The sequence below is a fragment of the Zonotrichia leucophrys genome, chromosome 2, assembly GCF_028769735.1.
Source record: "Zonotrichia leucophrys gambelii isolate GWCS_2022_RI chromosome 2, RI_Zleu_2.0, whole genome shotgun sequence".
NCBI lineage: Eukaryota > Metazoa > Chordata > Aves > Passeriformes > Passerellidae > Zonotrichia > Zonotrichia leucophrys.
The window spans coordinates 61,689,604-61,713,382 of NC_088171.1; the positions used below are offsets into that span (position 1 = coordinate 61,689,604).

Consider the following 23,779-nt stretch of genomic DNA (forward strand, 5'->3'; position numbering starts at 1 on the left):
TAACATTGTATACACACACACACATACACACACACACCCTTCAAACAGAAATGATTTTGTAAGAAAATTATCAGATCTTACAAGGCAGAGAAGCATTTAGATGTAACTGCAGCCCCCAAATAGCACAAACTTCTTAAATTATGTCCAAAATCAGAAACAGAACTCCAGAGAGGGGATAAAAGAGTACCATGAAGCTATGTGGTTAATTTCCTTTAGGAAATTCTCTCCCATGGGGAAAAGCTGCTGGTGCCTACAGGAGGGTATCTGGGCATTTTGTGAGGGGCAGGACAAGGAAAAAAGTCATGTGTGAGCCCTCTCTAATGCAGAAAGTCTTGAATAATCAGTCCTGACTGCCAGAAAAGGTGGGCACAATGGGTTTCAGATGTTTATTGACAAATCCCATTTCTCTGCTTTGTGCTCAGACACCCTCCTGCAGGCACCAGCAGCTTCTCCCCATGGGAGACAATGGGTGCTCAGAGCTGATCAGCCAGCGGAAACTGGGTGTTATGACAGGATAATATTCTGCACTATGTTATAACACAGGTTTGGGTTTTGAAAGGCAATGACAAGGATTCTCGGGGCCATGGGATTGTGACCTGCCCTTGTTTGGAAGAGGCACCTACATTGGTGGCTTAAATTGTGCAGTTGGATTTATTAAAAAGAAAGAAAAAAAAATGAGATTCCCACTTCTGCCCACTTCCTAGCTTAAGCTAGTTTACATCACCCTCTTCCCTGCTGAGTCACACAGCCCCAGCTGGCACTGTCATGTGGTTTATACTACATCCTGCAGGTCCTGCAGGAAGTTCTTCTCACACTAAATTATTCCTCAGTTTTCCAACCACTGGTGAAGAGAATTGTCTTAGCTTTTACTAGCAAAAAGTACCTTTAAAATCAGAACATATATGTAGGAGCAAGCCCTATGGAACAAAGTAGACAAGTTCAGAGGGAGAATTGTTTTGGAAGGGGAATGCCTGGCTAGAAAGTTACTTCAGGTCTCACTATGGGCATAATCCAAAGCAGATTTAAAGCACTAGTGTCTTTTATTCTTGAGTTCAGCAAAAATTGCATTAAATTTCATAAAATAATACTTTGGGCGTTCTCTTTAGAAAAGTATGAAATATTAAAATCAACCTGAAACACCAAGGCTTTCACAATCCTAGGTTGCATTGTGGGTGATAAGGTGAAGCTAGCTAATTAGCAAGTGAGCCAATCTTCATTTTTTCACCTCTGGTGCTGCTATTTAAGTGATTTTTGGGTCTCATGGTGTTTGAGCTGAAGTGCAGAATAGAGCAAATAGAGCACAAAAGGCCTTTAGCTGTGCAGGAAGGACAAGGCAGAGCTGGAATGGGGATCACTTCTTGCTCCTCCTGAGCCTGCACTGCCTTTGTCAGGCAAAGCTGTTTGCCCCCAGGAGGGGGGGATTAGGATACTTATTAATAATTTATGCCATTTTGAAAAGCTATGGTCAGCTCAAACCCAGCTTCAAGCCAGCATAAAATGACAGGGATAGAACACAAAACTTCATGGCTTTGTGAGGTTTCTGTGGTCTCTCTCTTTGCTGTTGCCTCTGCTATCAAATCCAAAATGTTCAATTGGGTGTGGGTGTGTTTGAGAAATTTGCATTGTTTCACTTATTCAACAAGACTTCTATAGCACAACTAAAAGCAGTCTCTCTTCCTTCTTAATTAAGGGCAAAATTATTTTGTTTATTTTTCATTATAGCCTATTTAAATAGTTCAAGCCCCTTTATTTCTTTATTTTTGGAATGCAGTTTCTAGGACCTACTTATATTCCACTGAACAAAAACAAGAAGTATTTGATCAGAGTAAGTAATTTCTGTGATAGTATCAGAGGTAACACATTATCCAATTCAACACTTATTACTATAAATAATATATTAATCCCTCCTTTAATCTGAATGGCTACTTTATTAAAAAATTCTTTGCACAAAGGATGAAATTAAATCTAATCCCTGATATGACATCCAGTAAAATGGACAAGGTCTAAAGCAACTTATATCCTCTTTCATCTCCCATGTTATTATATATGGCAGGAAAGCTTAGTGAATTGTTTATCAGATGTTAATCAAAGCTCAACCTACAAGCACAGCACTCTCAGAATTTTAAACATTTCCTAATTTCTATTTGTGTACACATTAAAGGAATTTATATTCTACCTGTGCAGAAGATCTTGTGAGATCCTTTCTCTATAACTCATACCCATTGGATATGTTAATTTGTTGCAGAGAAATATTTGGTAACAACTTTGAACTAAAGAAAGTGAGAGGAAAAGAAACAGAGAGAGCCCCAAGGTGCTGTACATAAAGATATATAGGGCTGGAGAAAAATCAAGATATTAAGCAAAAAGGCAAGAAAATTTCCAAGAGTAGCTGCTTGAGGATCAGAGGAAAGCAATGTAGAGATATTTTGAAGGGACTGTATTTATTCCTCCACAAAGTATTATGAAAAAAAATCAGCATCTTCAAATTTTATAGACTTAGTCATGGCTATGACACATAAAGACAATCTCATTAACATAATTTTCATCACCATATAAATTGTAATTTTGTTTTGTATTCTGAGGTTGTTTTCTATGTATCTCTTTTAACATTGGCTGCATGTTTAAGACTGAAGTTCAGGATTTATGTGCCCTGTCTTCACAGAGACAAGGCACTACTGAATACTTGGAACCACAATGACAGAAATGCTAACACAAATATGTGAGATGAGTAGCTTGTTCTGCAAGGGCTGAATTAATAGACCACTAATTTCAATTAGTAGAATTGGCTGTTTTAAGTGCTCAGTGCCTTTAAACCTGAGAAACATTATGAGTATATATGGCCAGATAAGACTCAGATTAGATAGGACTTAATTAGCACTTTGTTACATTTCCTAGGTTTGACTGTCACATGAAAAATTGTAATATGAAAAAAGTCAAACTTACTTAAGCAGAAATCAAGAGTTAGAGGTTAAGTCCTTAAAAAAAAAAAAAAAAGTTTCTGGCAATTATTCAATTATTCATACCTGAAACAACCTTGGTCAAGCAGTTTAAGAGGCCCAAGAGATTTAGAAGGTTAATTTTAGGGAAAGCATCAACCAACTATTTAAGTTTGTCCTTTTATAATTCAGAGGATCCACTTTGTATACATCTTCCTTGTTTTGGAGTATATTCAGTGTTCAGTTTTATCACACGTAAAAATGAGGGTGACACTGAGCATCATATAGACCTTCCAAATAGTTTCATTCAAAGTTTTCTGTCAGTTCCTTCACTACCTGAAGGAACAGACAATGATTAACCAGTCCACACTCACAAGTAATCTTTTGTCACCAGAATGAAAATTAAAACAATTTTTTTTTTACTATCTAGTTTATAAAATCAATATGTCCAAGATATCACAATTAGCAAAGCAAAAACTGTCCTCCCCATTACTCTATACATAAAAGAATGTTAAAGTACTATGCATGTATTTAAATATAAAAAAATGAACTGTCACAAAACTTGGCTGCATTTTTGACAATTAATAAGTATAAATCTTTGTTCAGTGTCAAAAAATAAATAATTTATACTTCCCAGCACAACAAATCAAGACCATTCTCCAATAACCAGGTCTTCCAGGAAAGAATAAGATACACAAATAAAACAACGGGGATTAAAAGTAGAGTAGTCCAGCTTTTTCCTATTCTATCATGCTAGAACACATTATAAGACACTGAAATCTATCTCTAAAATATTGGAAGACACAGTGACAGTTCAGCTCACCAGCCACAGATTATGCAGGCAATCTAACAGCCAGTTAGGACACACTCTGCAGAAGCACTTTGGCATTTAACTCCAAAATGGTGAGGTGGTAGAAATAACCCACTTTTGTAAAAACCTCTGTCACAAACTGCCTCCAAGCAAGCTCTGAACCAGAGTTTTTGTCCTTGTCCTGGAGGCTCAAGATGGCTGGTGACCTTATCTCCCCACTGGCACCAGCTTGGCTGGAAAGGTAACCATGGACCTTGCAGGTCCTGTCCTTGGTGGCCTACTCCTCTTTCCCCTGCAAAAGACAGGGGAACTGCAACACAGCATCTCTGCACTCCTAAAGAGTTGCGTGAGGGTACTAGAAATGCAGCCCTTCCCAGCTGGGAAACATTGAAACCAATGCCCTGCTAAAATAACGTATCAGATTTACAGACTGAAGGGCACAGCAGATCTAGACCTTGTTTTTTAACAGGAGCACATTGTAACAAAACTACTTTTTAGCCACCCAGAATATTCCAGCTAATATCCCCCTTCCTCTCCAGATTTTATGTATTTTTAATGGAAGCCTAATTACCAACCAAATACAGTTTGAATGAATGCATGAGGAAAAATAAACATCATTTAGAAAGTCAGAAAATATTCATTAATAATTTTTCTGGCATGCTAAAAGTGTATAAATTAAGAATCTGAGTAAATATATGTTAAACTACTTGAACATATGCAGACGTAATACGTACTTAAGCCTAATGGTTAGCAAAAGGAAAAGCTGAATTACAACAGCCAATGAGAATCAGGCCTTATTTAGAAAAATACTTAGGAAGCACAAATGCAAAACAAGATGAAAATCAATTATTTAAATCAAGGTTTCCAACTTGACAATTTAAATCATGATTAAAATTGGCAATTTAAATGGCTTTGATCTAAATCTATCCCCTTGATGTGAAACCAGCCCATTTTGTTTGTCATCACTGTTGTTCTCAGAGCCTCTGATGAAAAAATTATTTGTAAATGTGCACATGTGGATATTTCCTTATGAGTACACTTTGCTTGACAAGCTCATAATTCATTTCTGACAAGAAGAGTATTAACTCCACTTTAGCATACCAATGGCACAATTTTATTCACCAAGAAATAATATTAAATGTGAATTGTTTATTTTAAGTAATAGTTTTCCCCACTCCTGCAAAATATTCCCACATTGCATAACATTACAGGAAAATTTTATACTTAACTGAGTTTCAGATCACCAACAGACCGGCCAGTAACAAGCAGAGCCACAAAAGCTTTAAATCTGCACACATCCTTCAGAGGAGGCTGCAAGAAAACACATCTGTGAAGCCATAGCACACCAGATCCTCCCTTGAGTGCCACAGTCACTCAGAGTAGTGCAAAGCATAACCTTCAAATGCTTCCAAAACACATTTCACCAGCTGGGGGTGGCTATAGGCAAAAGGCTCTTTGGACTTGTCTTTTTAACTTGCTTTCCTGAAGAGATATTGTGCACTTTCCATCCATCCATCCATCCATCCATCCACTCAGCTGTAACTTCTATAGAGGGAAGTTGAGCCACTATAATTCTACAGGTTTTGCACTAGGAGATACCTAGGAGAAAGGCCCAGACTTCATCTTAAATGAGCTCAATTAGGCTGGGTGAGTGCTCCAGGTAGGGCTGGCCAGAGGAATGAAGCTAATGAGCTCCAGGCCCTGCCAGATGGGTTGTAGCAGGAGCTCTCCTAAGATACGGATTCGTAGAAACCACGTTCCACTGGCTGACACAATGATTTGCAGATATCCTCACCTCACAAGAAATTAAAAACTACCCTTTGTCTCTAACAGTCTGTGGATACTCAGCTCATATGCTCATATGCTCTGCCAGAGTTATACCAAGATACAATTTTTTATCTCCACTAGGCTCTTAAAGCCTTCCTCCTACCTCTTTCTCAATTGCTCCTTTAAAATACCAGTATCTTTCCAGTCACCAGCAATATTTTTCCTTTAATACCCAGGCTATACTTTAACAGTACTGGGTTTTTCTAACCTTTTCTTGAAGTTCACCTCACCTTGGGTGTCTGCTACTGCAATAGGTTTTTCTCCTCTTCTTCCCACACATCCAGACTTTCTGACCAGACCATTTTCATGGCCTCTGGCCTAGACCATGATGACCTGATTGGTGGTCTTTGAGCCCTTTTTCACAAGTAAGTTTGTCTTGGGGTCCATCCCAGCACCACCACATGCTTATCAACTATCTCATTGTTCCTGCATAGCAGTGAAGAGCTGGCCACATTCACCTCGTGATCCCAAATTCTTAACTTCTTACTTGTTGTGTTTTGTATTTTCTCTTATCATGGCAAATACTTTGGAAGAGGTCCCACTGTTCACAGGTGCAAATTTTTATGTGTTCTCTTCCAAATCCCTCATTAATACGCGCCTTCATCTGTGACACCTACAAAAAATTAAAGTGCAGCAAACTCAGGCTGCTTCTGTAGTGACATCAGTGCTGCCAAACCAAATGGCAATATCAGTTTGTTTTCTCCTCATATCCATGGCTGCTTTTCTGTCCTACATTTAAATCATAAACAATCTAAAGTGGATCTCTTCTTTTTGTACTCTACTAATAGTGCATCCAGGCCATGAGCTGCTGATCTAGGATTAAGGGCACCAACATAACAACAATAATAATGCAATAGAAGAGGAGGAGACTATGATTTCATTTCTATCTAAACCTGGAACAATTTGTTAATGGAATTAGGAAGCTTCCTTTATGTAATTATCACATAGTGCGTCAGTGACTGAGTGCGTCAGTCAAAGTCAAACTCATGGTGTGGATCTTCCACCGTGATAATACAGTGTTTTAGAACTACAGGGAGTACACCATTTAGATAAGCTGAGATGGAATTTATGAGTCTCCATTTGCAAACAGCTCCAGAGCACTAATATGCATTTTCAATTCAAGACAGAAAAGCAAAGGACTCAGTTGGTAAGACCTCGTGCTATAAGTGTGGAAAGCTCAAAGAACACTTACATGCTTTCTTTCCCTCAAAGCTGATACAACAGAACAAAATGAATATTTTTAAAATACTCAGTATTCCTTCTCCTTATTTTTTAACGGGAATGTACAGATGTATTCTTGCTTTGCTTCCTTACCCTGCTTCCTAGAAACCTTCTAAATTTATTAGTTAGAAAAAAAAATCAACAACAAAAACCAAACCACAAATAAACATTTAAACCAATCCAAAGGAAAGCAGCCTAATAAGATTTTCCGAATGACGTTGAGTCTTGGACAAAGTTTGCAGGAAGACCAGGAATTAATCTGAAGGTGCCTGTTTCCAGCTGCCTGTTTTATGCACTGTACCTCTTGTTTCCCTACAGCTAGAACTATGCAAGTTCTTTCATTTGAAAATAATTGTGTTGTTTTCTTATTTTCGGAAAATATGCCCCCTCCTTGAAAATTTGGCCTTAAACAATTAAACAACAATTAAAGCACAAAAGTAAGTTCCTGTTTACTTACATGTAAACAGGAACTACCCCACATAATGATAAATTATTTTGCCTTTCTTGGTGCCCTGAGTAAATCTCAATCAATGGCATCACGGTCACATCAAATGCCACATTTATGAATGATAGCAGTCACCAGCAAAAGGTCTGACGAGCCTGAAGATATCTGAATTTGTTGTAATGGAAATAAACCAATCCAGTTTCTGGTGTTAAAATGTGGAGAAATGCCCAGACTCACCTTCAAAGTGCCATTCCATTTGCCTGTCACCGGATCCCCTCCTGTCCTGTCTAACTCAATGCCACCAGCACAGCAGTCCCTTTATGCCTGGCCAATGGACCCTCATTAGCAACCATCCCACTGTGGCAGGAATTATGGCTTCAGCAGTTCTAGGAGCCAGGAAAGATTTGAGTATTTGCTTCACTTCTCTGAGAGGGACAGACTGAAGGCTACATGCAGTCACAAACTTCAGGCAGGCTGCTACAGCAAAGGGTCACTCTGTCCTGCTTCCTCTGGCACATCAAGAATGTGACTATTTGAGAGATGCAGTCAGACTTGAGCCTGAGTGTACAGGTTTCAGTGAGCTGTGCTGAGATCACACAGTCAGATCTTGTCTAGTTTCATAGCAATTTCACTTCTTCAAAACAGCCAACCTGAGCAAGCACCTTTTAAATTATTCAGCTAGATACCAGCTGTATTCATTTCGCTTTCAGAAACAGAATCACAGTTTGTACCCAGATTGGTGCTATTTTTGAGTCAGTGTGCAGAGATACCCTCATCTGAGAGCCTTGGTCTAAGCTCAGGATGATAAAGTAGCATGGGTACACCTTGCATACATTTTAAATCAGATGCTTTTCACTCTACTAGAAATGCAATATGCCTTTTGCAAAGGAAGAAGATGAATTCTTAAACATGAGAAAAATAGGATCTGGGAAGGAGGTAAGACATAATGTTCTGGTCCACTATTATATTGTCCTTTGGTTCAAATAAACACACTTAGAAGGAAAGATGCAACATGAGCTATTTGGAGCCTCATGTTTTGCCAAGTAGGAGGGTTAAGTTTTGTTTGCAAGAAACATGGAGGAGCTAACACAGGGGGAGAAAGGATACAAGGAGTTAGTGTACTGGTAGGAAAAAAAGAGATAGGAAGTGATTTAGAGTAGTATAATCTGGTCAAAGATGTTGTATTAGCCATGCTGTGAGTTATGCCTACTGAGGGGATTTAAATCTGTTGGTGTTGTATAGGTTGGTTACTACAGATTCACTGAATGTTACTCTTTGCCTTGTGATGCTTATGCCCAGTGCACAAAACAGAGCAGTTACTGACCAGGAAATTACTGAGCCATCTTTTGTGCTATGGTACACTCATCTTGGAGAAAACCACATGTATTTTCCTCACGTTGGTGACAAAAATCCTTCCTGATGTTTAGAGCTCCTTTGAGGGCCCTGGAGAAGAGAGGTTGAAATGGCAGGAGGTGGATAATAATTTTTGAACTCCGGCATATTAAGTTGATCACAACATGTGTAGACCCAGGAGGTCTCATTGTAATACCTTGTTAATGTCTCCAAAGCTTTACAGAGACCTTTGTGGAGTTATTCTACATGAAATACATTAACCCTCAAAAGTACATTTAATAACTACATACAACATGCAGAATAAAAGAGCCCTTGGGAGGAAGATTGAGCTCAAATCTGCTTCTTTTTCCACTTTTTTGTGGAGGCAGATGTGGGAGAGAAGGGGCTGGCCACATGAAGCCTCTGCATTCATAAGGCTGATCCTGTGTCACGTATGATGAAGTGTGTATGCCACAATAGCTAGCAGAGAGGCTGGAGAGGCCTCTGGCTCCATTCCTGTCCTTCCCACTCAGACAGGCCATTTCTGCTGGCTGTGTAACACAGGAGCACAAAGCCTGCAAATGTGTTCAGCACTGCTAACTCTCAAGGAACCCTACATTGCTGTTTGAAAAGAAAGAAAATACAATACTGTCTGTGTATGCAATCACATCACACACTGCTTCACAAGGATGGGAAGGAAATGAAATTATACACAGGGGAAGCAGATCTGATTACTGAAAATTATATATACACTCTTGAGGTGAACAGTCTTCAACTAATTTGCAGGTAAATTAATGATTAACAAAGAAGCATGATCTATTAAAAATAAATTTTAGTGACAGACATATGCAGCCTATTATGTTGATTTTTTTCATTTAAATCTTCTACTTCAATTCTTTTCTATGTCTCTCTCTGCACTATGAGATAAACTGATGGAGAAACAGCAGAGTTAGAAAAATCAGTGTCCTAGCAAAGATGAAGAGACAAAATTGTCAAGTACAAGAATAAACCAAATTGTCTACACTGAAGTTAAAACGGAAATAGTAACTTCATTTTTTCACTCAGCACACAGATGAATTCCCTCAGCATTACCACAAGAAGTTGCAGAGGCCACAGGCAGGAAGGGAATGCCATGGAGGACAGAATTAATAATTAGTTGTGTGGGATTCACTGGTGACAATGACCGTATGTGGCTGTAGAAATCCCTAAATGTAGAAATCCCTAAATCCCTAAAGGCACAGCAGGCAAGGAGCAACCTTTCTTTGCCCTGTGTGCTGAAGTGTGGCTACACCTGCCAGGGGCAAGGCTAGGGCAGAGGCTCTGGCAGTGGTGGCAGGGCAGCAGGAGGGAATGACAGCTACAGCAATCTCAAGTTGGAGATTCCACAAAGCTGTGGCAATACACCTCTTCATAGGCATCCACCACTGGGGCCTACATCCAAGAGATGATCCAACGTTGTTAGGCAATCCTACAGTCAGACACCAGTTGCGGTTCCTAAAATCTACTTTTCTTTTACATTGATCTTCATTATAAAATCCTTTCAGTAAATTTGCTTTCTTTCACCTTTGCTAAAGGGCTACTACTTTTCTTTCCAAAGCAATTACACTGGAAATACGGTCTATTAGGAAAAAAAAAAAAAGAAAGAAAAAAAGGAGGGAGGGGGAGTATCTTTGGTGATACATCCTTGTGAGGCTTTGTTCTGGGTACTTCCTGTAGTGAGAGACTTGTCTTATTGCAAGCAGCAAGGAACAGAGAAATATTTGCTATTTATGTACATATGCACATATGTAACTGTTGTGCAGCCCGACTTCCTGAAGCTATCTGGAAACAACAACTTGTGCCACCGAAGTGTCCCCAGAGAAACAATCCGTTTGCTAACACTGGACTTTATTATAATGGAGGGCACAAACCACACAGGCAGGAAACCATAAAACCCCTCAAGTTAACTGTAGCCAACGGCCCGGGGGGCCTGGAGGGGCAGCGGGAGCCGGAGGCACGCAAAGGGAGGGATGCAGTCCCAGGCCTGCTGCTCGCCAGTGGATGCAGCCGGGTGCTGTCGCCTGTCTCATCACCACGTCTGGCCCTTTTCTCCGCCGATTTTAATCAGTGCCCAGAGCCGAGAGGAAGTCAATCACCAACCACACGCCTGGACACAGCGAGGGGCCGCGGCCGGGCGGGGCTGGGCGCACCCCTGGGCCGGGCGGGGATGCTCGGGGGACACGCCGGGGCACCAACACAGACTCGGGATCTGCAAATGACCCCGGACAGGAAAGGCGTTGTATGCAAAGGGGGCTAACCTGGAAAGCTCCCGGGCAGTGGAGCTGCTGATGGGGTTTTTTGCAAGGCAAATACAACCCAGGAATTCACGGGGATAAGGCAGAGCAAACATTAACCTCCTGCGCCGGTGTCTTTGCGAAACAGCCGCTACCACGGCTCTCTTAGCTTGCTGCTCCTTTTTAATGGAAAAAGAGTTCATGGCTCAAAGCCAGCTGTAAATTAACAGCTAAGTGAAACCATTATGTCAGTGGGATGCGTTAATCGGTTTACAAAACACTGCTCGAGGTACGATGCATATTCGTAGGCAGGAAGGGAATGCAGGCGGGCACCCGAGACGTCGAAACCCAGCGGGGTCACCGGCCTGGGCCCCGTCTGGCGGGGAGGAGGGGACAAGGACCTCCCTACGAGCCCCCAGCCTCCCGACAGCTGACGGCCGGGTTCTGCTTACTCTTTGCCTTAGGAAATCTTCATTAAAGTGTCCCGGAGAAACTATTTTGGATGGGGGGGTGTGGGGTGTGGGCGGCGGGGCCCCACTGCCGCTCGCTCGTTTTTACCGGGATCGCCAGGGCAGAAGGGAAAACGTGAGGGGAGGTGGAATCTCTTAAAGGGAAAATAATCTTATTTCCCAGGGCGAGCCCCCGGGAGATCGGGACCCCCTTGCCCCGGAGCCCCAGCGGTACCGGCGCCGCTCCCCAACCGTGCCCCGGTGCCGGGTGGGCGGTTCGGCAGCGCGGCCGCCCCTCCCTCCCTCGCCGGCCCCTCCCGAGAGCCAAAACACACCTGCCCCGAGGGGGCTGGGGGCGTAGCAATGACGACAAGGGCAGCCCGGTGTTAGGGTTCAGTTCCAGCTGATTTTATTTCCTTCCCGAAGAAAAAAAAAAAAAAAAAAAAAAAAAGGAAAAAAAAAACAAAACAAAAGAGAGGTTATTTACAGAAGGTATATCAACAATCTGACAGGCAGTGAACTTGACATGGTTAGCTGGCATGATTTTTTTTCTTTTTTTTTTCCTTTCCCCACGTTGTGCTGTGGGGGACCGTAGAACAAAAAAAAAAAAAAAAAATCTACACAGCATATTGCACAGGATGGATGACCAAAAAAAGAACAAAAAAAAAGAACAAAAAAGTTAAACCCTTAACGGAACCACCTCATTAGGCAGACGTCCTAGTGCCTGTCATGTTATATTAACATACATAAACACACAATCTTCTTTTTTGCTTATTATAATACAGACTTAAATGTACAAAGATGTTTTCACTTTCTTCATCTTAAACACAACAGCTATAAACCTGAATACATATGCTATCATCATGCCATAAGAGACTAAAACAATTATATTTAGCGACAAATAGAAAGGATTAAATAGTCAAATACAAGAATGAAAAACGCAGTACATAGTGTCGCGAACTCAAACCGGCATTTCGATAGATCCAGTGGTTTAAACGGCACGTTTTTGCTTAGAAAAAAAGTGCAAAAGATGTGGTTTACAAGTTAAAGGTACAGGATCCCTTCTGTGTGAATGCACCAGTTGCTTCATTCATGCGGGGCCAGGCGGCTCCCCAGACGGTAGCACCCAGCGCCAATCCCTTCCCCCGCGCCCCGGCCGCCCCTCCGCCGAGAGCGGGGGCTGCGGAGCGGCAGCGGCGGGGGCGGCGAGGGATGCTGTCACTTTAAGATGCCTGCAGATTGGAGTGTAAACATGGACAAAATAGGGGCTGATTCGTGGGTGTGTGAGAGTGTGAGTGAGCGTGAGCGCGCACACGCGTGTGAGAGACTAACCAGCGGCCCTGTTGTTAAAATCAGGAAATCCAAACAGCGATTTACACCGATTTACACCCCCTTTATATATTTTTTACAAAAATACACTGAGAAAATAATCAAACGTTTTCATCTCTCTTCTCTTTTTGTTTTTAAAAGTGTCAAAAGTCTACATTTAAATATAAAAAATTAAAAGTTAAAACTCTAGCCCTTCAGTGAAGGAGACATAAAAATGGTGCGGGTAACAACGAGAACTACCAAAAAAGGACAAAGAAATACAAAGTCAAAAATGTTTGGCCAGTATAAATACGTCCACTTATAAAATGGCATCCGATTACATTTACAAGGAAAAAAAAAAAACAATACGAGGATGGAGCATCGGTGAGAAAAAACAGTCTTTTCATTTACAGCTATAAGGAACAAACACATACATACTCTGAGAAAAAATTTGGTCCTGAATTTTCATTTTTTTAAAGTCCAGCACAGATTTGAGTTGCGTTTGAATCCTTTAAAGAGTTAAGAATGAAAAAAAGCTGGTGATATTTTTGTAGGAATCAAACATAGCGCCATCTATCTGCTTTGATATTATCCTAACACTAGTTTTGTTTTTTTCAAACTGTTCAACAGTCTTACAGAAATCTTGAAAAGATAGACAGTATAACATGCTATATTAAACCCCACCAGTGAAATAATCCAACACCATCACGATTCTGAGTAAGAAGAAAAAAACTACTTTTTTTGTATTTTCAGGTTTGTTTTTTTTCTCTTTTTTTTTTTGCAAAAGCCATTGCCCTCAGTTTCCCCTGTACCACATCACGACAGAAACTGTTCCCATTCGGTCTCTGTTTCAAAAGAAGTTTTCAGTGTTCTTGAAGTTTCAGCCTTATTTTTCTCTCTACATATTACATGAGGTGACTGAGAAAAGCGCTGCCGCCACCTTATCTGTACGTGCAAATCCATTTCAGTTTATTATTATTTACCCCCACCGTATTTCCAAGACAGCTCTCAAGTGTAAGTCTGGCTCTTCTCCGCTTCACTAGGATCTCAGTCCAGCTCCATCCACCTCCTCCTCCTCCTTCTCCCAGCATTGTTGCCTCTTCTCACCGCAGAAGAAACCGGGACAGGATTCCTCCCCACAAACGTGAACCTTGCAAAGGATTTGGGTGGATTTTCTGTTCTTTTTTTTTTTTTTTTTCCCAAGCAGTTCTGATCGCTCTTTCATTGGAAAGGGCGAATGCTCAAGACATCCAGTGCGCGCTCAGCACAACGCATCGCTCCCCCTCCTCTTTATTCGTATAAAATGGGCAATAACAAAGAACCCAGAGGTGTGTGTGGTTTCCCCTCCCTCCCCCTTCCTCTGTCTCTCTTTTCAGGAAATAAAAAAAGGGAAAAGGACAGTGTCTCGCTCCCGCCAGTCTCTCAAAAAGCACCGTCAGGCTCCTCTCTCGGAGGGGGCGTGTGCGGGTCCGTCTGCAGCCGGAGGAAGGGGACTGCTGGCCTTTCCGCAAGGAGAGGGCGATCCCGCTCCTTCCCCAAGCTCAAGAAGCAGTCTTTCAACAGCCCCTTCCCAGAAACAAACAAAACACTTCCTCCCCCCTCAAAAAAAAAAAAAAATCCCAAAACACAAACACCAAACAAAACAGAAAAAGACACAAAAGCGCCCGGCGGGGTGGGCGAGTCCTGCCGACAGCCACGCGCGCCGGTGCCTCCTGCAGCAGGGCCCGGCTCTCGCCTCAGTAAGTGAAGACCAGGTTGGAAATGCTGGACTCCAGCCAGTCCCCCGAGATCATCTCACTTACCTCCGGCGTGCAATAGTCCGGGAACTCAAAGTGCGAGCCCGAGCCGGGCTCGAAGTTAAAATCCAGGTCCCGGTCGAGCACCGAGGAGCTGAAGCTGCCCAGGGACATGCTCTCAAAGCCGGGGCTGGGGTTCAGGTCCAAGAGGTCGTCCTCAAACTCGTCGTCCGACGAAGAGGAGCCGGAGGAGGAAGAGGAGGAGGAGTGGGAGGACGCGGAGGAGGAATGCGCCGTCGAGGGGGCCGGGGAGGAGGCGCGCAAGCTGGTGTAGCTGCGGTGATCCGAGGGCGAGCCGGAGCCAGAGGGCGAGGGGCAGGCGACGCCGCCGCAGTCCCCGTCGGGCCGGCCTGCGCCGCCGCCCCCCTCCTCGTAGAGGCTCAAGGGGTCGCCGGCCTCCGCCGAGCTGCTCAGCGTGGGGCTGCCGGGCACGGCGCCGCCGGGGGAGGCGGAGGCGGCCGCCGCCTGCCCGCTCCCGAAGATGTAGACCCGCTTCAGCTTCTTCTCGGCGAGCGGCTTGCCGGGTCCCGAGGGCGCGCCCGCCGCCCCCCGGGGCTTGTAGAGCGCCTGGTGCTCGGGCGGCAGCAGCGCGGCCGAGGGCTCCCCGGGGAACGGGGCGGCCTTGCCCCCCGCCGCCTTGCCGTGGGGCTTGCCGCCCGCGCCGCCGCCGCCCGCGGGGGAGGGCTTGGAGCCGCCGCCGCCGCCCTTCTTCGGGGCGGGCTTGGCGGGGGCCGCGGGGCCGCCGGAGCCGCCGCCCGCGCTGCCCCCGCCGGCGCCGCCCCCGCCGCCCTTGTCCGCCTTGTCGCCGGGCTTGGCGGAGCTGTTGCCCGACTTCACCTTCTTCCTGGGCCGGTACTTGTAGTCAGGATAGTCCGCCATGTGCTTGAGGCGCAGCCGCTCCGCCTCCCGGATGAAGGGGATCTTGTCGCTGTCCTTGAGCAGCTTCCAGCGCTTGCCCAGGCGCTTGGAGATCTCCGCGTTGTGCATGTCGGGGGACTGCTCCATGATCTTTCGCCGCTCGATCTGTGACCATACCATGAAGGCGTTCATGGGCCGCTTTATGTGCCCGCTGGGTGTCTTGCACCAGCTCGGGTCATCCGCCTTGCCCCCCGTGGAGGCGGTGGAACCCGGCGTGGGGGAGGAGGCGATGCCCAGCTCGATGCCGGCCCCGGAGTCGGAGGTCTCGGCGGCCAGCAGCGCCTCCGTGTTCTCCGCCGTGTTGGTCTGCTGCACCATCGCGGCGGCGGCGGCGGGGGGCTCGCCGGGGCTCAGCGCCGCTCCGGAGCTCAGCGCCGCTCCGGCGCGGGGCAGGGCGCGCAACTTCTCACAGCGGCACCGGGACGGCGCAGCCCCCCGCGGCCGCGCCCCCGCTCCCCGCACCACTTGTACTTCCACACCGGCGCCTCGTCCCCGGCGGCGCGGTCCTCTCCCCCTCGAGGCAGCGGCAGCAGTAGGAGCAGCAGGAGCGGCGGGGCCGCCCGCGGTCAGACAAGAGTTTCTGCAAAAGCAGCGCCCCGAGCCGCCCGTCCAAGTTTGCTTTTTTTTTTTTCTTGGGGTGTTGGGCTTTTTTGGGTTGCTTTTTTTTTTGGAGGGGGGTGTCGGTCTGCTTTTTTTCCTCACCACATCGGGTTTCCCCCCTCCCCGAAGCAGCTGGTCCAGTTCACAAGCGCGTTCCGCCTGCCCGCGGCGTTTCAGGAGAGCGGCACTCCTGCCGCCGAAAGTCTCTCAGCGCTGGGCACGGCCAGCGTGCACCGCCGCGGGGGAGGGGGGAGGCGGCGCGCCCCCGAAGCCCCGAAAATCCCGGCTCCAGGACCCGTGGTGGCGGCGGGGTCGGTGGCCAGGAGTTTGTGCAGGTTGGATTTGGCAGTTGCGAGGTACCGAGCGACAAGGAAACCCCTCGGGATAAGGCAAAAAAAATGGAGAAAAAAATAAAAAAGAAAAAAGAAATAAGAAGGCAAAAATAATAATTGAAAAAATCGCCGTAAAAAAAGAAAAATAAAAAAGCGCTCGTGCATGAACGAGTGTGTACGTCCCCGGCAGGAAGAGCGGCGAGCCGGGCGCCCAGCTCCGTTCTCCTCCTTCGTCCTCCGCCGACGGCGGTGCCGCCGCTGCTGCCGCTCCGCGCGCGCGGAGCCCCGCGGAGCCGCCGCCGCCCCCCGCGCTCGCCCGCCGGGCGCTGCCCCGCGCCCCCCGCACGCCGCGCTCCGCCGGCCGCAGCTGAGAGCGGACCCCGCGCCCGCCCCGCGCCGCTTTATCCTTTCGCAGCCCGCCCCGCGGCCAATGGCGCGCTGTATCCAACGCCCTCCGCGTGCCAAGCCCCGCCCGCCGCCCCGGGATTGGCGGCCGGCGCGGAGCGGTAATAATGGCCGCGTGCAATGGGAAGCGCCCGCGCTGACCTCATTCCCGGCGGCGGGGCGAACTTTTTAAAAGGGGCAGGAGGGCAGCGCCGCGCGCCGCCCCGCGCCTCGCCGCGCACGTGCCCGCGGCCCCCCGGCCCCCGCCCCCCGGCCGCGCTCCTCCCCCCCCCCTCCCTGCCGGGGGGGAAAAATCAGGAAATCAGCAAAAATCATCATAATACCAATAATTAAAAAAAAAAGAAGAGAGAAAGAAAGGGAGAGCGGGGAATGAAGGCGTCCCGCCCCCGCGCGGGGCGGCGAGCGGGGACACCTGCCCGCACAAAGGGCCGGGAGGCCGCTCCCGCAGCCGCCGCAAGCCCAGCGGGCAGCGCTGCCCGGGGAATGCCGCAGGGCGCCCCGCGCCCGTCCCCACGCCCACACGCGCAGTGTCACGGAGGGGTCGCCGGCCCTGGAGAAGCGCCCGCCAGGCGCGGCCGTCACGCCCCCTCCGCACGGAGCTGGAGCAGAGCGCGCAGGGGTGGGACGGGACCGGCGGCGGGCACCGGGCACGGCGCTGAGTAACCCTCCGCCCGCCCCGAATTCCCCGGCGCGCAGCGAGGAAGGGGCGCTGCCCTTACCGCGTTTTTATCCTCCGACTCCCCTCCTGCGTTTCGCTGCATGCCGCGGTGCCACCGAGGCACCCGATCCTCGGAGAGGCTGCGGCTGGGGGTCCCTGCCCTGCCCCTCCGCGTCCCCGGAGAGCGGGAGGCGCCGCGGGAGGGAGGAAGGAGCGGCGCGCAGCCGGCAGGCAGGTACCGGCCCTGGGGGGAGCTGCTGCCGTGCCCCTGCCGGTCCGCCCCGCTGAGCTGGGCCCCCTGCTCCCCGGGGCTCTTCCCTGGCTGTAAGGTGCTTTCGGGTACCGCTGTTTGGTGCCATGTGCCCCTCCCTCTGTCCTGCCACGATCAGTAATGAAGAAAATCAGGGCAGCGAGGTCAGGCGCTGTGCAGCACCCCTGCAGGCCTCGTGGCATCAGCCCCCCCTCCAGTATTCAGGTAAAGGGGGCAGTAAGGCCATAAAAACAGTGTCAGTGTTGCTTCCCAAAAGATTCCTCACATCACTTATCAAGCCAGGGACCAGAAAAGCTATTAGGCAAAACAGCTGTGAAAATTTTTGTTCTTCACACCACCTTTTAAATCAGAAGCAAAATAATGGTTGGATACAGCTAAAATATCTAAGATAGAGGTCTAAAAATAAATTGCATATATTTGCAAGAAAATTTATGGTAGGATCCTTTAGCAGAGTTTCTAGTTGGATTGAGAACAGGCTTTGGATATTAAGATCTCACACTGGCCTTAAAGAACATGGCTGTGAAAGGCTGAGAAAAATCCTGAATTCTCCGTACCTCCCTGGGTAGGCCACCTACATTACTGAGACTGTTTACAAAGATACAAATTAAATTATAGCTTTGCTTGCAAAAATAATACATTGGTTCCTCATACAGCCTCCGGATAAAATACTGCTTTCCTCTAGGTTGACGACATCCAGTGACATCAGTGGAATTTCTCACCTTTACACTTTGTAAGTAGTAAATCACAGTGTATTTTTCCCCTGCAGCCCCAAAGCTAAAATCAAGTCTCTTCTACCTTATACCCCCACCATCTACAGAAATGGAGGCTCACCGTGGATTTGGTGTCAGGAATAAGCACTGGCTTTTGCTTACACTCTTGGTATTCACGTGCAGCAGCGTGAAAAACTGGGACTGGGAACAGTCAGTAGCTTCTGGCTGCTCCACCTGTCAGCACGGTATCCAGCAGGATTTCAACCCCCAACTGTTGTATTTTACATATAAATATCAATTTGTTTAAACTACAAAGTAAGTAAAATATTCCCATGTTTCCAGACACAAATTAAAGCAAAACAAACAAACCCCAAACTGATAGGCAAACATAGAAAGAAAAGGCTTAAGAAGCTTTTCACTTGTTTGTGTTAAGTTCTGCAAGGTCTTGACCACCATGAATAAAATTCATCTCCAGGTGAGGAATCAAGTGTCTTCCTGATCAAAGCAGCCGCATCAATTTAATATTGGTTCAAAAAGTGGGGATGGACAGAAGAATATTATTTCCTGAAAAATAAAAACTCCACAAAAGTGAAATTTAGGGCTACTTAATAAAGCAAGTGTAAGAACATGATGTGAAACTCTATAAAAAGCATTTTACAGCAATTTCTTAGCTGTTTCCTCAAAGTTAATTGCTTCCATCCCTAATCCTCCAGTGGCGGACTCAAAGTACTTTCCAGCTCCCCAAAATTTTTAAGCCTCGGCATAAAGCTCGAGCATTCAGCTTCCGCTTAAAAATGAAGTTTTAAGAGTATTGGCAAGGCTCCTCCGCGTTTTACAACTTAAAAAGCCTTAAAACTCCACTCTGTTTCCTGCGGGCTCCATGAGGTCGGGGATGCGGCGCGGGACGCGAGGTGGCAGCGCTGAGCCTCTTCTGCCAGACGTGGGAAAACGCGGAGCTAGCGAACCCTCGATCATTATTTTTTAAGTATTTTTCCCCCTCTGTGGTTTTACGGAGCAGCATAACGCTGCAAGTTTCTGACTGAAATTCGGTGGGTTTGCATCAAAGAGCGGCAGTGCCCACGCAGTCAGCTGTGCGCCGCCGGAACAGCGTGCGAGTGATGCCAAACCCGATGTGGGGTTTAAGGCAGGGGCGCTGAAAGCACCTTCTCACACACCGGGACCTGAAGCTCGCCGTGCACATGGAGCGAGAGACATTGCTCCGGAACAATACTCTGGACAAATCTGCTGCAGGACTGGGCACCGCAAGCATTGATTCCAGCATTCCTATCCCTGGAAGTGTTCAAGACGGGGTTGGATGGGGCCCTGAGCAACATGATCTAGTGGGTGGTACCCCTGCCCATGGCAGGGGGGCTGGAACTAGGTCATCTTTAAGGTCCCCTTCGAGCCAAGCCGTTCTATGAATCTATGATTTCATGATTGATTGCAGGTGCTCTGTGTGAACCAGCACGCAGTCCCCACCGGCTAAAACGCCTTAAGGACACGCACATTTAGCGCCGCTCTTTCCCCCTCCCCGCTCTTCTGTTTTAAACTGAGGATTTCCAGCGCACAGGCTCCTTTAACTACAGCCCTCGCCGCTGCTCTTTTCCACACCCCCAGCTCCGGAGGCTCTGGGAAATGCTTTGCAGCCTGCTCCGTCTGAGCTCTCGGGCGCAGACTTTCCCTCCCGTGAGCGTGTTCCTGCGTGCCCTGCCCTGGCGCAGCGCAGCCTGGAGCCCCCGCAGCTGCTGCGGCCGCCCCTTACCCCCGCACCTCCCGCTCCCCTCGGCTTCATCATCCCGCATGGCAGCTCCGCGCTGTGCCCCCAGCAGTGTCCCCGGCCCGCAGGGATGCGCGGAGCGGCGCGGTGTGCGCGCAGGGATGCGCGCTGTGCCCGCAGGGATGCGCGGAGTGCCCGCAGGGATGCGCACTGTGCCCGCAGGGATGCTCGGCTCTCCGCGCTCCCCGAGGTCCCGGGGCAGGGCAGGGCCCGGTGGGGGCGGCCCTGCGGGACTGAACCCGCGTGGGCCGAGTTCACCTGCACGGGAGGGGCACAGCAGCGACATCCGAGGGTCGGCCAGCCATCCTAGGGGACGCGCTGCGGGAAATAAGTGAATGAATGAATGAAAGGTGATTCACGAACACTTTGCTTTCCGTACCCCCATGACAGGCATCCACAGGGTGGGGAAAGGTGGCATTTTATTTATCTCGAAGAAAGCCCTCTATTATTTCGGAGTGTTTTCCTCTCTGCGAGCAAAATTCGCCTCTGTAACACATATTTTTCCTGACGTTTTGTGCCGCATTTGAAATAGGTGTATTGGGGTTATTTTCAACCTTCTTGAACTGCAAATGATAAGGCCAGAGCAGAGGTATGCTGCTGAAGAACACATTCCCCACCACCTTTCTATTGCCTATTTTGATCCAAAGAAAATAAAGTAGACTAAATACTTGCTATTAAGGGAGAAAAAAAAATAAAAAAAAAGGCATGGCTTTTGAAATAACATGATGATAACAGATATTCATCAAAGATCAAAGAGCGTGCTTAAAGATCAGAGGTGTAAACTGAGACATGAAAGAGGGCCCTCCTTCTTCGTCCTGTTTGCAAGAAGAAAACTCCATAGTACAATTGCATCACTCCAATTCACAGTGTACTTTTATTTAAGGTGATTCATAAACGCTTTGAACTCTCTCCGATAGCTTTGTGGAGAAGAATTTTTATTACTGGGAAGTGTTTTATGGAGGATATTATTTACTTAGGAGTGAAAATCTGTTGCCTAAAGTTGTATGGTATTGTTTCCTTCCAGACTGTATATTCACTTGCATTTTACTTGAGTACAAGCCTGCACATAGACACCCAGTGCTCCTGTTATGAAATGCCAACACATTTCTAGCTCATTTAATAAAATAAGTAGGTAGGAATCCATTTGCATATACATATTTATATTAATTCAGATATTTATCACTTATATGTAAATGTTTGGTTTGGGAAGGCAGGAACACCTCTCCAGTGATTTTAGTAAGAAAATATGATAGTGCTTTCTATCCTTTATCCCCTTTGGTGACCTTTTAAGTTTAACCTTGTTCCCTAAGAGTAACACCAGTTCAAAAAGGTCTGCTAAAAATATTTATAATAAAGAAACTTGGAAAACACATTGTTTGCATTTACTTAAAAGGAGAATTGCACCTCTTATTCAATCCTGTAAGACTTAGTAGACTTCTTTTTTGGTTTTTAACAGCTTCATATAAGAAGTGCTTTTAGTTCTTTTTTAAAAAACGTTTTGGCAAGCCTTTTCTGCAAAGCGAAAAGCCACAAGGTTGAAGAGGAATTACCGGTCTGCTGCATATGTAGGAGCAGATTGCATATGCATGAGCTGCAGCTGCGTGAAGGCCGCCCGGGAAGGGGAGCGCCAGCGGAGGGGAGCTGTGTGTGCCTGTAGCCAGCGCTCTGACAGGGCCGAGCCTCCCTCCCTGCAGGAGGGGCGGCAGGCAGGGCCCCACTTCTTTGGACCACTGCACTTTCTGAACGTGTTCCTCTCCTCTGCCCCTTAAGTTCCCTCCCAGCCATCTGTGTTCTCCTTCCTGCTTGCCCTCACCTTCCCCTGCCTTCTGCAGCCTTATCACCACCACCCGTGTAACGTTCAGCTCATCTTTTCCTGCCATCTCGACGAAAGAGCAAACAGCTGCAAGCAGGCAGTTCAGCAGAAGCCCACACAGTACCAAGAATGAAGTAATATTTGTGCCCACTTCCACAACATGGTGATGTCACCCAGATTTTAGCATCACTGATAAGAGGGAGCTACAGTACCACTGTGCATTGAATTAAATGTGGGTTGTTTTTAAAGATCTTCAAGTGGGATGTTGCATGATATTAAATTTGTTGTATGAATGTCTTCTTGTATTAAGAAAAATGTTGCTTGTGCTCACTCCCCCTGTAAAGGAAGCATAAGTTATTCCCTGTGCACACAAGAAAAAGGTGTTTTGTGAAATGTAGATCTTAGCATTTCTGACTCGATTTTTGCAAGGTCATTTCTTGAGTGATATGTTTAAGATAATTAAACTAAAGGAGGGAAGAAAAGAAAAATATCTTGCATACTGTTTAGTTGTGAAAACGGTCCTTTATTTCTTTTTCAAGCACTGTGTTATTAACATGTGATTATCGACAGGGTCCAACTCTAAGTAAAGAAAATTCCTCTGGCAACCTTCAGGCAGTTGGGGTTATCCATGTACAAGGTATTCTGGCAGAGGCAGACAAAGAGTGGTCTATCATTTCCAGCTTTAGAGAGTGTCTAGAACTTGTTATCATAAAATTGCCTTTGTACTCAAAAAAATCCATCACCCTCCATTCAGCCCCATAGTCTTCAGACATTAATGGATTAATTCTTGTCAAACAGTTTTTATTTAACTTTTCTGATTTGATGTTCCTGATGCACAGATCAAAAAAGCTAGATCAGTTTCTGGTAGGAAGAGGCAAAATACATTTGAATCTAAAATGAATGAGAGAAAAAAGTAATTTTCTCTTTTCCCTTTTGTGTGCTGGACAAATAGAAGTCTGGCTTTCATCCTGGTTCCTTCCATATAATTGTTCTTAATGATGGTGCTGGTGTGACAACTAGTAAGTAGATTTTGTTTTTTAATCTTTTCTGAATAGATTGCTCAAATGATACCACTCTGTATTTGCCAGAGTCTCTTCTATAATCTCTGAGACCTACCTTGCTTAGGCTGTTTGTGCAGAAGAAGTTTATTAGCTTGATGTTAAACATGAATATTTATTTAGAAATAATATTTTTTTCAAAATCTTGTTTTCTCTAAGAACTGTACCTTTTTGAACAGAATGCCAGATGAAGGTGGTGGAATTCTACACTACCCTATGTGATCCTGATCTAGCTGTCACACTCAAGAGGTGTATACAGGAATTATCTCCATGTGCAGGTGTCCTCAACTGAGGCACAATGCCTGAATTTGCATTACTCTATAGAGTTTGTATTCAAGTTTGAATTAGTTGCTATGAGAAATAAATTTTCTGTATGGAACCTTGGGAAACTGGAATATTAAACACTACAAGAATCAGGCATTTTTTATGTATTTTCCTACATTTAAATCACGAGCTCCTGTTTCCACCAATACCACAAAGTCTGATGTCTTACCTAAGTATCAGAAATTAATTTAAAAAAACACTGAACTGTTGAATTTTGCTTTATAAAATTATTGTGTTATTTAAATTGTATAAGAGTATGCTAGTGTATAGTAATTCTGTAGATTATAAATGTTGCAGTTGAAAAACATTACAAATATTGCATTTCTGCTAATTAAAGCTCTTCCACAGAAAGATTACCTGCTAAGCTTTTATTTGTTTTTTGGGACTGCCCTTGAAACTGAAGGTATAAATCTTGTTGACAAGCTGGAAAATTTCACTGTATTCAAGAAGACTGTGCACATCCAAATAGTCTCTTCTTATTCTCATTTAATTTAACTTGATTTTTTAAAATTCCT

The 23,779-nt window shown here is 46.2% G+C and overlaps 1 protein-coding gene across 1 annotated transcript; it reads right to left on the reverse strand.

Moving 5' to 3' along the window:
- Positions 1–11,754: 11,754 nt before the first annotated feature.
- SOX4 (SRY-box transcription factor 4) lies at positions 11,755–16,532 on the reverse strand. The gene has a single exon (XM_064705173.1). The coding sequence runs from the start codon at positions 15,632–15,634 to the stop codon at positions 14,339–14,341; it is 1,296 nt and encodes a 431-aa protein (XP_064561243.1). The 5' UTR covers positions 15,635–16,532; the 3' UTR covers positions 11,755–14,338.
- Positions 16,533–23,779: the final 7,247 nt, after the last annotated feature.